Consider the following 15,572-nt stretch of genomic DNA (forward strand, 5'->3'; position numbering starts at 1 on the left):
TAAATGCATTTTAAGTTCAAACATCTTTTTTAAATGCAAACCTTTCATTACCGTCTCTTGTTCTTCTGTTGTTCAGCCATTTGTTCCAACAGTTCTAGTCTGTATTTCTCTTTCCTTTTCTGAATAAGTTCTCTATCTTCACCTCCTAGAAAGTGGTAAGAAAAAAAAGATTTTAACTCTTAAGCAACATCTTCAACTAGAAACCTGAATTTTAAAAAGCCTCCATTTTTAATTACATCAAAGAGTAATTAATTACTGCACATGCAGAAAATATAAAAGGCAAAATTGTATATTACCTCTTCAATTAATTTCATGATTTCTGAGTATCTTTTATATGTCAATCACAAAACACATTACGCTTTCCCAAACCTCTACCCTCAGTCGAAAACCTTAAATAAAAGAATACTCAGGGTACCTGGGTGGCTCAGTAGGTCATGCCTTTGGCTCAGGTCATGATCTCATGGTCCTGGGATCAAGCCCCACATTGGGCTCTCTGCTCAGCAGGGAGCCTGCTTCCCCCCACTCACTGCCTGCTTCCCCCCACTCACTGCCTGCTTCTCTGCCTACTTGTAATCTCTCTCTCTCTCTGTGTCAAATAAATATATAAAATCTTATTAAAAAAAAAAGAAAAAGAAAAAGAATACTCTAGGGGAGCCTGCATGGCTCGGTCAGTTAAGCATCTGACTCTTGATCTCAGCTCAGTTCATGACCTCAAGGTCATGGGCTACCACCCTGCATGGGGCCCCACACTGAGCATAGAGCCTGCTTGGGATTCTCTCTCCCACTCCCTCTGCCCCTCCCCACCTCTAACATGCATACTTGGTCTGTCTCTGAAAAAAAAAGAATAATAATCCCCATCCCCATTTTTCTAATAATTGGGATGATATCATCACTAATAACTCCTACAAACCCTTTAAATTTGATAAGTGTGTCCAAACTGAACATCTCAAAAGCAATTGCTCCTCTTTGTTTTCTGGTAACAGCAAGAACATCAACCCTCTAAACCTCATGTAACTTTTCTCATTATCTCTTTATTCACTTCATGTGTGGATTCTCTTACTATTCTCACCACCTTTAACCCTGGATAGGACCTGTCTATATTTCACCTGAATTGCAGCAATAACCTCCTGATTAGTCTCCCTATTCGCCCTCTCTCCACTCATGATTTAGTGATTATTGTGATTTTTTTAGACTACAGTTGACATTGTTACAATAGTTTCAGGTGTAAACACTGATTCAACAAGTCTTCACATTATGCTATGTTCACCAGGAGTACAGCTATCATCTGTAACCATATAATGTTTTAATATATCATTGACTACATTCCCTGTACTGTGTCTTTCATTCCCAAGACATTTATTCCATACCTGAAAGTCTGTATCTGCCACTCCCTTCATCCATTTTGCTCTTCTTCCCACCCTGCTCCCCTCTGGCAATCATCACTTTGTTCTCTATGTTTTAGGTTTGATTCCACATTTTTGCTTATTCATTTGTTTTTTTTTAGATCCCACATATGAGTGAAATCATACGATAGTTGTCTTTCTCTGACTAATCTCACTTAACCATAACAACAACTCACTCTATCCAAGTTGTTGCAAGTGGCACAATCTCATCCTTTTTGTGGCTGTGTAATAATCCCGTCTGTATATACCACTTCATTATCCATTTGTCAACTGATGGACACTTAGGTTGCTTCCATATCTTGGCTATTGTAAATAACATTGCAATAAACATAGGGGTACGTATATCTTTTTAAATTAGGGTTTTCATTTTCTTGGGGTAAATACCCACTAGTGAAATTACTGGATCATACTGCCTTTTTTATTTTTTAAGATTTTATTTATTTATTTGACAGAGAGAGAGATCACAAGTATGCAGAGAGGCAGGCAGAGAGAGGGCGGGGAGAAGGCTCCCTGCTGAGCAGAGAGAGCCAGATGCGGGGCTTGATCCCAGGACCCTGAGATCATGACCTGAGCTGAAGGCTGAGGCTTAACCCTCTGAGCCACCCAGGCGCCCCAATACTGCATTTCTATTTTTAATTTCTTGAGGAACCTCCATACCGTTTTCCCCAGTGTACCAATTTACATTCCCACCAACAGTGTTTGAGAGTTCCTTTTTCTCTATACCCTGAACAACATATTATTTCTTTTCTTTTTTCATTTTAGACATTCTGACAAGATATCATCAAGAAGATGATATCTCATTGTGGTTTTGATTTGTATTTCTCTGATGATTAGTGATACTGGGCATCTAGTGATATTGCGCATCTTTTCAAGTGTCTATTGGTCATCTGTAGGTCTTCTTCAGAAAAAATATCTAGCCAAGTGCTCTGATCATTTTTAATCAGTTTTTTAAAAGATTTTATTTACTCATTTGACACAGAGAGAGGTAGCATGAGGGGGAACACAAGCAGGAGGAGTGGGAGAGGGAGAAACAGGCTTTCTGCTGAGCAGGGATCCTGATGTGGGGCTCAATCCCAGGATCCTGGGATCATGACCTGAGCTGAAGGCAGACCCTTAACAACTGATTCACCCAGGCACCAATTTTTTTTCTTTTTTTTTTTTTTTTTTTTTTTGGTGTTGAGTTGTATAGGTTCCTTACATATTGTGGATATTAAACACTTACTGGATGTATCATTTGCAAATATCTTCTATTCAGTAGGTTGCTTTTTCACTTTGTTGATATTTTCCTTTGCTGTGCAAAAGCTTTTTATTTTGGTGTAGTTCTAATAGTTTATTTTTGCTTCTGTTTCCCTTACAGGAGACATTTCTAGAAAGATATTGCTACATCTAATGTTGGAGATATTACTGTCTGTGTTCTCTTCTAGGATTTTTATGGTTTCATGTCTCACACTTAAGTCTTTAACCCATTTTGAGTTTATCTTTGTGTATGGTATAAGAAAGCTGTCCAGTTCCATTCTTCTACATGTAGCTGTCCAGTTTTCATAACACCATTTATTAAAGAGATGAAAGAAAGAAAAAGAAAGAAAGAAAGAAGGAAGGAAGGAAAGGGAGGGAGGGAAACTGATCTGTCCATTTTTATGCCAGTGCCATACTGTTTTGATTACTGAAAACTTTGTGGGACTATCTTGAAATCTGGAATTGTGATACCTCCAGGGTTTGTTTTTTTTCTTTTCTCAAAACTTCTGGGTCTTTTGTAATTCAATACAAATTTAGTATTTTTTTTTCTAGTTTTGTAAAAAATTCTATTGGTATTTTGCTGGAAGTGTAGTGAATCTGTAGATTGCTGTGGGTAGTATGGATGTTTTAATAATACTAATTCTTCTACTGGTGACTGGGTGGTTCAGTCAGCTGAGTATCCAACTCTTGGTTTCAACTGAGGTCATGATCTCAGGGTTGTGGGATCAAGCCCCACATGGGGCTCCACACTCAGCAGAGTCTCCTTGAAATTCTTTTCCTCTTCTCCTTCAACTCTGCCCCTCTGTGTGCCTGCATACTTGCACCTGCTCTCTCTCCACCCCCATCTAAAAATATATATATAAATAAAATCTTTTTTAAAAATACCAATTTTTAATTCAAGAGCATGGAATATCTTTCAGTTTGTTTGTGTCCTCCTCAATTTCTTTCATCAATGTTATTACTGCATATCATAATGACACTCCTAATCTAGATATGCATCTTCTGAAACACCACACAATCACTGGATATCAAAAATGCAACTCAACCAGAAATATCTCTACTACCTTAATTATTAGTCTCCCTATCATCAGTGACTATAGAGCATCTAAGTGTGCCCATTAAGCCTAGATGAAGCCTAGATTAAGCCTAGTGAAGCTCCCATAGGAGTAAGATGATTATACCAAGCAAGCTTAATAATGTTTTACATCAAAGTAGATTGATCCATTCTGCTTCTGATCATTATGGAGTAATAAACACAGAATATAACCTCCTATCATAAAAAGAAAATAATAAAACTAGGCAAAATATTAAATAAGTATTTTTCAGACACTAGACAACAGGTAATACAAGACTGTAATAACAGTGAAGGAAAATTAATGAGATGAGCCCTTTAAGCACTGCCACTTCTGCCTGAATACAATTTCCAGACCATGGGTACAGGAAGGAGAACCAAACAAAGCCAGAAAACTAAGCAAATCAGATAAAGATAAAAATTCAGGAGGCTAAAATGTCTGGAAGTTGGGCGCCTGGATGGCTCAGTCATTAAACGTCTTCTGCCTTAGGCTCAGGTCATGATCCCAGGGTCCTGGGATAGAGCCCCGCTTCGGGCTCCTTGCTCAGTGGGAAGCCTGCTTCTCCCTCTCCCACTCACCCTGCTTGTGTTCTCTCTCTCACTGTGTCTCTGTCAAACAAATAAATAATATCTTTAAAAATAAAATAAAAAATAAAATGTCTGGAAGTGTAGGGCAAAGCTTCAAAAAGAAGCAAAAGAGCTTCAGGGGCACCTAGGTGGCTCAGTCGGTTAAGCATCTGAATCTTGATCTCAGGGTTATGAGTCCAAGTCCCACATTCAGCTCTACCCTGGGCATGGAGCCTACTTAAAAAAAAAAAAAAAAAAAAAGTCTGTGGAGGGGAACCCTCAGACTTTACTATGCACCGTCTATAAATGCACAGGATAAAACTCCAATAGGCTGGACAAAAAACTATGAAGGACACAAACTAAAAAATTCTTGGACATCCTCAAAGTAGAAATTCCAGCTTCAGCCAGGAATAGGAGTTCTCAGTGGTCTCCTATTCAAGGAAGAGCCCCCAGAAAGGTCATTTGATAGTAATAGGACCGAACTGCCCCTATGAAGAAGGCTACTTACTTTACAATGTCCTGAAGAAAATTTTAAAAAAAGACTTCAAGGGGCGCCTGGGTGGCTCAGTGGGTTAAAGCCTCTGCCTTCGGCTCAGGTCACGATCCCAGAGTTCTGGGTTCAAGCCCCGCAGCGGGCTCCCTGCTAAGTGGGAAACCTGCATCTCCCTCTCCCACTCCTCTGCTATGTTCCCTCCTCTCTTACTGTGTCTCTCTCTGTTGAATAAATAAATAAAATCTATAAAAATATAAAATATATTTCACTAAGCATGATACGCTCTAGTTCCATCCACGTCGTCGCAAATGGCATGATTTCTAGAGCGTATCATGCTTAGTGAAATAAGTCAATCGGAGAAAGACAACTATCATATGATCTCCCTGATATGAGGACATGGAGAAGCAACATGGGGGGGTAGGGGGATAGGAGAAGAGTAAATGAAACAAGATGGGATTGGGAGGGAGACAAACCATAAATGACTCTTAATCTCACAAAACAAACTGGGGGTTGCTGGGGGGAGGTGGGATTGGGAGAGGGGGAGCGGGCTATGGACATTGGGGAGGGGAGGCGAACCATAAGAGACTATGGACTCTGAAAAACAACCTGAGGGTTTTGAAGGGTCAGGGGTGGGAGGTTGGGGGAACAGGTGGTGGGTAATGGGGAGGGCACGTTTTGCATGGAGCACTGGGTGTTGTGCAAAAAGAATGAATACTGTTACACTGAAAAAATAAATAAAATGAAAAAAAAAATAAAAATAAAAAAAATAAAATAAAATATATTTTATAAAAATCAACTGGGTTTAATAAAACTTTAAAAATATGTATTTCTAAAGATTTATTTACTTGAGAGAGAAAGAGAGAGAGAGAATGCGTGCAGGGGGAGGGGCCGAGGGAGAGAAAGAACCCACAAGCAGGCTCCCCAGCTGAGCTTGGAGCCTGACTCAGGGCTTGATCCCAGCACTCTGAGATCATGACCTGAACCAAAAGCAAGAGCTGGCAATTTAACCAACTGAGCCACCCAGGTGTACCACCCATATTTTTTTTTAACGATTCATTAATATATTTATATATATATATATATAGGACCATAATGAGAAAGAAATAGAAGTTATTTTTTTTTTAAATGGGGAGTTCTGCTTCTACTTTACTTAGCAGAAATCTACAAGAGAACACTGCTCAAACCCTCAATGCGGAAAAAGCAGATCATCTGTAAAACTGTAACTTTTAAAAAGCCCATCAAAGAGCTGAGGTTATAAGCAACCAAGTAAAGTGAATTCCAAAGTGTATAATAAAAACCAATTCAAAGAGAGATGGGATAATCCAACAAATTTTTTACATTTTCTAGAGTATGGAGAAGTAGGCAGCTGCCTTAAAAGGAGGCAGGAATAGCTGAAATGTTAATGAATTCTTAAAGGCTTTCTGTGGGCTAGAGTAAAAACATAGATTCTCTGGAAAACCCAGACACAAGAGGAATCTGCACTCACTTCTCCACCTCCACCAGATGTTTCTGAGAGAGACTGGAGACAGGACAACATGGGACACAGGAAAGAGACCATTCTGAGGCCAAATAACACTGCATGCTTTCCTGATCCTTCTTTCATACAAAGCAATAGCCATATTCTACTGGTTGAACGGCGGAAAACCTGCTGGACCCAGCATTCTGCACTTATATAAAGTGAGGTTCTATTACTGTTAGGGGGAAGGGTAGGAAATTCTCACCCAAGACCCTCCACAAACATAAAGGAAGAGTTTGGCTACCACTCTGGGAAGCATCAAGAACACTGAGAGAGACTCACTTCTGAGAACCAGATGCACAGAATCGCCCCTGCACCAAAGAAAAGGCAACAGCAATCACTCTGTCAGAGTCAGGCAGGTTCTGCTGAAAACTAATTAAAGTGCAGGCACACTAAGAAAATTCCTCCAGCACTTCAGGCCCCACACTAAGAACAAGGTAGTTAGAGAATTTAAAACATTTCTAAACAAGTGGTAGAAGAAGAGTTGAAAATCGTAAAATATGCACAAGATATGAACATCACTATCAACCAATTGATCTACTTGACATATAAAAACCACTACACTCAACAACCATATAATGCACATTCTTTCAACTACAAACTAAAAATTCACCAAGATAAACTATATTCTAAGCCATTAAAAACATTTTTTAATTCAAATTTGAAATAAATGAAATTATACCAACTTTTTTCAGATCATAAGGGAATTAAACAAGCAGTCAATAATAAAAAGACAGGAGGAAAATCCCCAAATAATTGAAAATTTAAAAGCATACTTCTAAATAATCCATGATTCTTTTATAAACCCCATAATATATTGTTATTTTTGCTCTAAGTAGTCATTGTTTCAATTTTTAAAATAAAGCAAAAGACGCCAAATTAGATCCTTGGGGCAAAATTATAGGAAGACAAATTTCAATTCAATCGAAATGAGAACTTTATAACAATCTCATTATGCTACCTCTGGAGTTCCCTATGGTTCCATACATATATAGGCTGGAGGGGGGAAAAAACCTCATGAGATATATCACTGGATTAAATGATTTTTAAATGGTTTGTCCTAAGCATAGAGTCTATTGTCTCACCAAATATTCATGAATTTCAGGATTACAGTAATGATAAATTTATGCCATTCAATGTTAAAATTTCAGGGCAGAGTAATCCATTTATTGATAAAATTATTTGTCAGTGGGCTCTGAACAAAGAAAGCCATTTTTCCAATTTTTCATGCTTAACAAAATACATCATAAGAATGAAACCTTTACTCTCACCTACTGATAGGTTACACTGGTAAATTCTCACTTAAAGACACTACATTAGAATAAAACTCTAGGGGTGCCTGGGTGACTCAGTTGAGCAGCTGACTCTTAATTTTGGCTCAGGTCATGATTATGGGGTCCTGGGATCAAGCCCCACATCAGGATCTGATTGTGTTCTCTCACTCTCAAATAAATAGATCTCAAGAAAAAAAAAAAAAGAATAAAACTCGAGTTGCTATGCCCTATTTTCTCACAATAGCCATTTCAAGAAAACAAAAATCTGAGAATATCATGCAATAAAATGTCTCTAATCCCAGATTTAATTTACTGACTACTTTCAGGTTGAATGAATCTAAACTTTTATCCAATTTCCTCACATCTTCACTTGAAACCAAATTTCAGGTTATTTTTTCTAATAGTTTTTACACAGAAAACAGACTACTTTTCTATTTTAATGTTATATATAGGAAATAAGTAAGGCCCTCTCTTCACACCGTTTCTGAAATTATGACAAGTAGCAAATCAACATTCTTATATTAACCAGGAACCTTCATTTCTGATAAAATAAACAGAAAATCTGTTTTATGATCATGGTTTGAACAAAACATCTTCTCAAACAACTGGGAAAGAACATAGGAAAAGGATGTTTATAAAGGGATAAAAAGGTTTAGTTCAGGGAAACTAAACTTAAAATCTAAGGCAGTTCTATACTAGCTAAAGAAGAAAAAGAAGAAGAATGAAGAAAAAAAACTATTGCATATAAAACAGAATATCAGAAATATCCACACTACAATGAAGTTACTGAAATTAATATTTCATTTACCTTCTATGGAAAGCTCATCATTAAAGTTATTTCACTTTAAAATTATACAAGGAGCTATACAATACACATTAACTATTTAGCATATAGATATAGAGTCTACCATAAAGTAGGCACTAGATAAGAGTTTTCTATTATAAATGAAAATAGTTTTAATGACAACACTGATATCTCACAAAGACCCTATCTAGAGAGGGAGGAGCAAGATGGTGGAGGAGTAGGAGATCGAAATTTTGTAGGGTCCCAAGAATTCAGCTAGATAGTTATCAAACCATTCTGGACACCAACAAACTCAACAGGAGATTGAAGAAAAGAATAGCAGCAATTCTATGAACAGAAAGGCTACCATTTTCTGGAAGGTAGGACATGCGGAGAAGTGAATCCAAGGTAATATACGGAAGATAGGGAAGTCAGACCCCAGAAGGGAGGGGCCAGCTCCCAGAAAAAGAGAGAGCAGTAGAGCACAAAATCAGAACTTTTAGAAGTCTGCTCCACTGAGGGACATTGCTCCAGAGGCTAAGCGGGGGTTTGGGGGGAGCCCTCACTGGAATAGTGTCCCTTGGGGTCACAAAAAGACCAGGGGTGCCTGTGTGTGGCAGAGCCCCCGGGTACTGGAGCAGGGAAGCCAGCTACAGAGATGGAGTCAAGGACTGGTCTCTCAGCTGGGGGTTACCTTAAAAAATGATCCCCGGCAGAGTCGGGGCACTGCTCTTCAAGGAGGGAATCCACAAGGTGGCAGAATCAGGGATTCATACCAGAGACAGAAATGCACTGTAACAGGCTGGGTGAGCATGAAGCACAGCCAGAGACTGGGGAGACAGGGGTGACTGACTGCTTTTCTCTGAGGGCGCACTGGGCAGCTGGGACCCAAGCTCTCAGCTCCTCTGGGTCAGATATTAGGAGGCCGCCACTTTCATTCTCTTCTGCCATGCTGAACAGAAAGCATTCAGGGGAAAAAAGCTACCGAGAGCAAACCCAAGCAGATTACTTAGCCAGGCCCCTCCCAAAGGCAGTGGAATCCTGCCTTGTCAAAGACATTTGGGAATCACTACACTAGGCCTCTTCCCCAGAAGATCAGAAAGAACATCCAGCCAAGACCAAGTTCACCAATCGTGAGAACTGAGGAACTCCAGAGTGAGGGGAATGCAGCACACAGAGTTCATGGCTATTTTCCCCATGATTCTTCAGTCTTTCAAAGTTAAATTTGTTAAATTTCATTCTTATTCTATTTTTTTAACTTTTCTTCTTTCTTATTTTAATCTATTTTATCTTACCAATACCTTTTTAAAAATCATTTTTAATTTTCACTGCTATAGTCATATTCTATCCCTCCCTTGCGTTTAACCTTATTTGTTGTATACACATAAGTTTTTCTTTATTTAAAATTTTTGGATACAGCTTCTTCTAACAGATCAAAATATACCCTAAATCTAGCATATGGCTTTGTTCTAGTGTCCAGCCTGATCAGTCTTTCCTTTTTTTTTCCTTTCCTTTTTCAACCAACTCCTTATCAATTCCTTTTTTAAGATCTTTTTAAATTTTCATCTTTAGTCATATTTCATCCCTACAACATGTTTACCCTTATTTGTGTGTGTGTGTGTATATATGTTTTTCTTCCTGAACACTGTGGGAGGCATTTTTTTCTAAGAGACCAAAATACACCCAAAATCAAGTGTGTGGCTCTGTTCTATTCACCAGCCTAATTATATATGTGTGTGTATGTGTACATATATGTATGTATGTGTGTGTGTGGGTGTGTATATATATGTATATGTATATAGATACGTATTTTTTTTTCTCCCCTCTTTTTTCTCCCCTCGGTTTCAGGTCCCTTCTGATTTGGTTATCGTATATTTTTCTGGGGTCTTTGCTACCCTTTTAGCCCAGGGCCAGATGGCTTCCCAGGGGAATTCTACCAAACATTTAAAGAAAAATTAAAACCTATTCTCCTGAAACTGTTCCAGAAAAAGAGAAATGGAAAGAAAACTTCCAAACTCATTTTATGAGGGCAGCATTACCTTGATCCCAAAACCAGACAAAGACCCCATCAAAAGGAGAATTACAAACCAATATATCCCTGATGAACATGGATGCAAAAATTCTCACCAAAATCCTAGCCAATAGAATCCAATAGTACATTTACCACAACCAAGTGGGATTTATTCCTGGGCTACAATGTTAGTTCAACATCCACAAATCAATTAATGTGATACAAAACACTAATAAAAGAACGAACAAGAACCATATAATACTCTCAATAGATGCTGAAAAACATTTGACAAAGTACAGCATCCTTTCCTGATCAAAACTCTTCACAGTGTAAGGACAGAGTGTACATACCTCAATACCATAAAAGTAATCTATGAAACACCCCCAGCAGATATCATTCTCAATGGGGAAGAACTGAGAGCTTTTCCCCTAACGTCAGGAACATGGCAGAGCTGTCCACTATCACCACTGCTATTCAACATAGACTAGAAGTCCTAGGACTTCTATAGGACAATAGGACAAGAAAAAGAAATTAAAGGCATCCAAATTGGCAAAGAAGAAGTCAAACTCTCACTCTTTGCAGATGATGATACTTTATGTAGAAAATAGAAGACCCCACTCCAAAACTGCTAGAACTCATATAGGAATTCAGTAAAGTGTCAGGATATAAAATCAATGCATGGAAATCAGTTGCATTTCTATACACCAACAATAAGACAGAAGAAAGAGAAATTAAGGAGTCGATCTCATTTACATTGCATCCAAAACCATAAGATACCTAGGAATAAACCTAACCAAAGAGCAAAGACTCTGTACTCAGAAAATTATAAAGTACTCATAAAAGAAACTGAGGAAGACACAAAGAAATGGAAAAATGTTGGGGCACCTGGGTAGCTCAGCAGGGTAAAGCCTCTGCCTTTGCCTCAGGTCATGAACTCAGGGTCCTGAGATCGAGCCCCGCATCAGGCTCTCTGCTCGGCAAGGAGCCTGCTTACTCCTCTCTCTGCCTGCCTCTCTGCCTACTTGTGATCTCTGTCTGTCAAATAAATAAATCTTCAAAAAAAAAAAAAACAAAGAAATGGAAAAATGTTCCATGCTCATGGATTGGAAGATAAGAAATTGTGAAAATGTCTATGCTACCTAAAGCAATCTACACATTTAATGCAATCCCTACCAAAATACCATCAACTTTTTTCAAAAAGATGGAACAAATAATCCTAAAATTTATATGGAACCAGAAAAGACTCCAAATAGCCAGAGGAATGTTGAAAAAGAAAACCAAAGTTGGCGGCATCACAATTCCAGACTTCAAGCTCTATTACAAAGCTGTAATCGTCAAGACAGTATGGTATGGCACAAAAACAGACACATAAATCAATGGAACAGAAGAGAGAGCCCAGAAATGGATCCTCAACTCTATGGTCAACTAATCTTTGACAAGGCAAGAAAGAATGTCCAATAGAAAAAAGAGAGTCTCTTCAACAAATGGTGTTGGGAAAATTGGACAGCCACATGCAAAAGAATGAAATTGGATCATTTCCTTACACCACACACAAAAATAGATTCAAAATGGATGAAAGAACTCAATGTGAGACAGGAATCCATCAAAATCCTTGAGGGAACAGACAGCAACCTCTTTGACTTCAGCCACAGCAACTTCTTCCTAGAAACATGCCAAAATCAAGGGAAGCAAGGGCAAAAATGAACTATTGGGGCTTCATCAAGATCAAAAGCATCTGCACCACAAAGGAAACGTCAATAAAACCAAAAGACAACCGAAAGAATGGGAAAAGATATTTGCAAATGACATATCAGATAAAGGACTAGTATCCAAAATCTATAAAGAAGTTACAACCTCAACACCCAAGGAACAAATAATCCAATCAAGAAATGGGCAGAGGACACAAACAGACATCTCTGCAAAGAAGACATCCAAATGGCCAACAGACACATGAGAAAGTGCTCAACATCAGTTGGCACAGGGAAATATAAATCAAAGCCACAATGAGATACCATCTCACACAAGTCAGAATGGCTAAAATAAACCAGTCGGGAAATGACAGGTGTTGGCAAGGATGCAGAGAAAGGAGAACCCTCCTTACAATGCAAGCTGGTGCAGCCACTCTGGAAAACAGTTGGAGGTTCCTCAAAAAGTTGAAAATAGAGCCACCCTACAACTCAGCAATTGCACTACTGGGCATTTACCCTAAGGATACAAATGTAGTGATTGGAAGGGGCATGTGCACCCAAATGTTTATAACAGCAATGTCCACAATTGCCAAACTATGGAAAGAACCTAGATGTCCATCAACAGATGAATGGACAAAGAAGATGTAGTATATATATACAATGAATACTATGCAGCCATCAAAAAACCCCAAAATTTTGCCATTTGCAATGAAGTGGATGGAACTAGAGGGTATTATGCTAAGCGAAATAAGTCAATCAGAGAAAGAAAATTATCGTATGATCTCTCGGATATTAGGAATTTGTGAGGCAGGGTGGGGGTTGGGGAATGGGAGGGAAAAATGAAACAAGATGGCACTGAATAGGGAGACAAACCATAAGAGACTCAATCTCAGGAAATAAACTGAGGGTTGCTGGAGGCGGGACAGGAGGGACAGGGTGGCTGGGTGATGGACACTCGGGAGGGTTATGTGCTATGGTGAGTGCTGTGAATTGTGTGACTGACAATTCATAGACCTGTACCCCTGAAAAAAATAATACATTATACGTTAATAAATTTAAAATATACCAAAAAAAAAAAGAAAGAAAAAAGCCTTGTCTAGAACAGTCTGCAAAAGTTTAATCAACTGGAAGTTTTGTACATACCAAAGAGCATTCCTGCAAAAGGACTACAGAGCTCCCTGTTAGATTTGGATGGTTCATTGTCTCGAGCACTAAAACAAAAAAGAAAAAGAATTAGAGGCCAGATGATTTTCAAGTAACAAAAATTTAAAGTAAACTGTAGGTATGGGGCTTTCAAAGTACTATGGACACCATAATAGTCACATATTTTTAAAGTCAGTAAAATCACAGCATTTTCTCTCTTTATACAGTAGGACCTTGATATCCACACTCTATAAATATATAACCCTTTTTCTTCAGCTTGCATCAATGGCTCTATAGATTCCCAATAAAACTCTTTTTCATAAGAACAGTTAACCCAGTTAAGAAAATGAATATAAATACACATAAATCCTAATCAAAAGAAAAGATACTTATTCACACACTTGAAAAAGATCATCTCTTAAAAACTCCTTCCTTATAGAAATAAGGAAAACAAAAAAGACAACCCCTCAAAGGAAACCTAATCAGACCCAAACAGCAAATTATCTTTACTCAAGCACTTCTATATAATACCTTTTTTCAAAGAACATAGACACCTTTCCTAACATATGACATTATTATCTTCATTACACACTATAGATTTGAAATCGTTTACACTTATGTACAATATAAGAAAGCCACCAAAATGATTAAAACTATGAACAAAAAGAGAACATGAACATAAAATACATATAATTTCTGTTTTTTCATCATGACAGAATTATTACAAGCACTAACTTTACAAAGTAAGCATAAAAGTTACCTACTCAATAGGCTAAAAATAAAAAAAAAATTTTTTCAAAGGAAACCTCACATTGCAGGAACATTTTCAATTTATTTCCACTTAAGTTATATCACTCCTGTAACTCCCAATATATTTTATTGATTTTTAATCAATTAAACTGCATGCTTATTTCTCCTTTCATTATTTCAAGCAAATTTATATATACTTTATAATTATAGGGACTTATTTGGAACACCTTGGCACACTAATAATCAAACATTGCTGTTCAAAAGAATGCTGTAAAGTACTATAAATTCTCATTTAACACCATTCACTTTAATTCTTTTATTTTTACCTTTAATTATTTTCTTATTAAATAAGGGAAGCTGTTATCATACTATACCTTTCTACTTATTCTGTAAGCCAGTGTTTTTGTTTTTGTTTTTTGGGTTTTTTTTTTAATTTATTTGACAGAGATCACAAGTAGACAGAGGGGCAGGCAGAGGGGGTGGGAGGGAAGCAGGCTCTGCACTGAGCAGAGAGCCCGATGCAGGGCTCAACCCCAAGACCCTGAGACCATGACTTGAGCCGAAGGCAGAGGCTTTAACCCACTGAGCCACCCAGGCGCCCCCAGTAGGCCAGTTTTAGTGGTTGCCATTTCACAGTGTAAAGACTGAAGGGCAGAATTTATATGACATACTATACCTTTTATTTCCAGCAGATGAAATGCGTATGTTTAACTGTTCTGTGACATCACCACCATGCTCCATGGGAGGTACATCCCCTCGTCTGTTCCCGTACATCCTTAAAAACACATTAGCTTATAGAGCTTGCTCCACGTACAGTGGACCTTCTTATATCTCTTTGGTGTTTTTACATTTGATATTGGAAATGTTAAAGGGAACAAAGAGTTATAATGAAGTTTTACTGCAAACACATTTGAAAATTAATTTGAAGGAGATTTAATTCAAGTATAACATGCTGGTTAATAAAAGAAAAGAGTTTGCATTCAATAGTCTTTAAAACAAAAGGTTATTAAAAATTATTCCAATATAACTTCTAGAAAATTTTCATTTTCATTTCAAAACTCTACATACACTGATTTTATCATTCAATTAATTCAAAGAATTAATTAGTACCTATTACATGTCAAGTACTATTTTTTTCTAAGCACTGGGTATGTGAACATGGTCCTTGCCCTCATGAGCATTACAGACAATTTCACAATGAGATCTCTTTTTTAAACAAAATTCATAGATTCTGGAAATTATTTTACTGCATATACAAAGATTTTTATCTTAAAAATGTAGCAGCTGTCTTACCATTAAATTAAAAGTGGCAAGGCACAACATACACTATAAATCACATGAAAGAGTAAATATTAACAACAGATGAAGGGAAAACATTATAAACAAATAGTCTGATACATTGGTTAAAAAACGATCACTTTACTCACAAGGTCATGAGCAACAAAAAAGAAAGAAAGGAATTTTTTTTAATCCTTTTCAGAAAATAATCCTTAAAATTTTTTCAATTAATCTTTTTTTTTCCACTTGGCAAACACTGATTTCTTTAGCTTAATTCCTCATACCAGAGAAACCAACATGACTTTTCACACCAACATTTATCAGCATCCATGAAAATCAGCATTTCACAAGTCATAT

General features: G+C 37.5%; 1 protein-coding gene across 10 annotated transcripts in view; it reads right to left on the bottom strand.

Moving 5' to 3' along the window:
* CSPP1 (centrosome and spindle pole associated protein 1) overlaps positions 1-15,572 on the bottom strand; it is a 171,673-nt gene that overhangs the window by 81,617 nt on the left and 74,484 nt on the right. For 9 of the 10 annotated variants that reach the window (XM_046013000.1, XM_046013031.1, XM_046013022.1 and 6 more), the window contains 3 exons: positions 14,614-14,712; positions 13,188-13,255; positions 52-145 (listed from right to left, as the gene is read on the bottom strand). The exons of the other annotated variant lie outside the window; for it this stretch is intronic. In XM_046013000.1, coding sequence (XP_045868956.1) covers positions 52-145; positions 13,188-13,255; positions 14,614-14,712 — 261 coding nt within the window. The remainder of the gene's footprint in view (positions 1-51; positions 146-13,187; positions 13,256-14,613; positions 14,713-15,572) is intronic. 10 annotated transcript variants of the gene reach the window in all.

The sequence above is a fragment of the Meles meles genome, chromosome 1 (genome assembly GCF_922984935.1).
Source record: "Meles meles chromosome 1, mMelMel3.1 paternal haplotype, whole genome shotgun sequence".
In the NCBI taxonomy this organism is placed as follows: Eukaryota; Metazoa; Chordata; class Mammalia; order Carnivora; family Mustelidae; genus Meles; species Meles meles.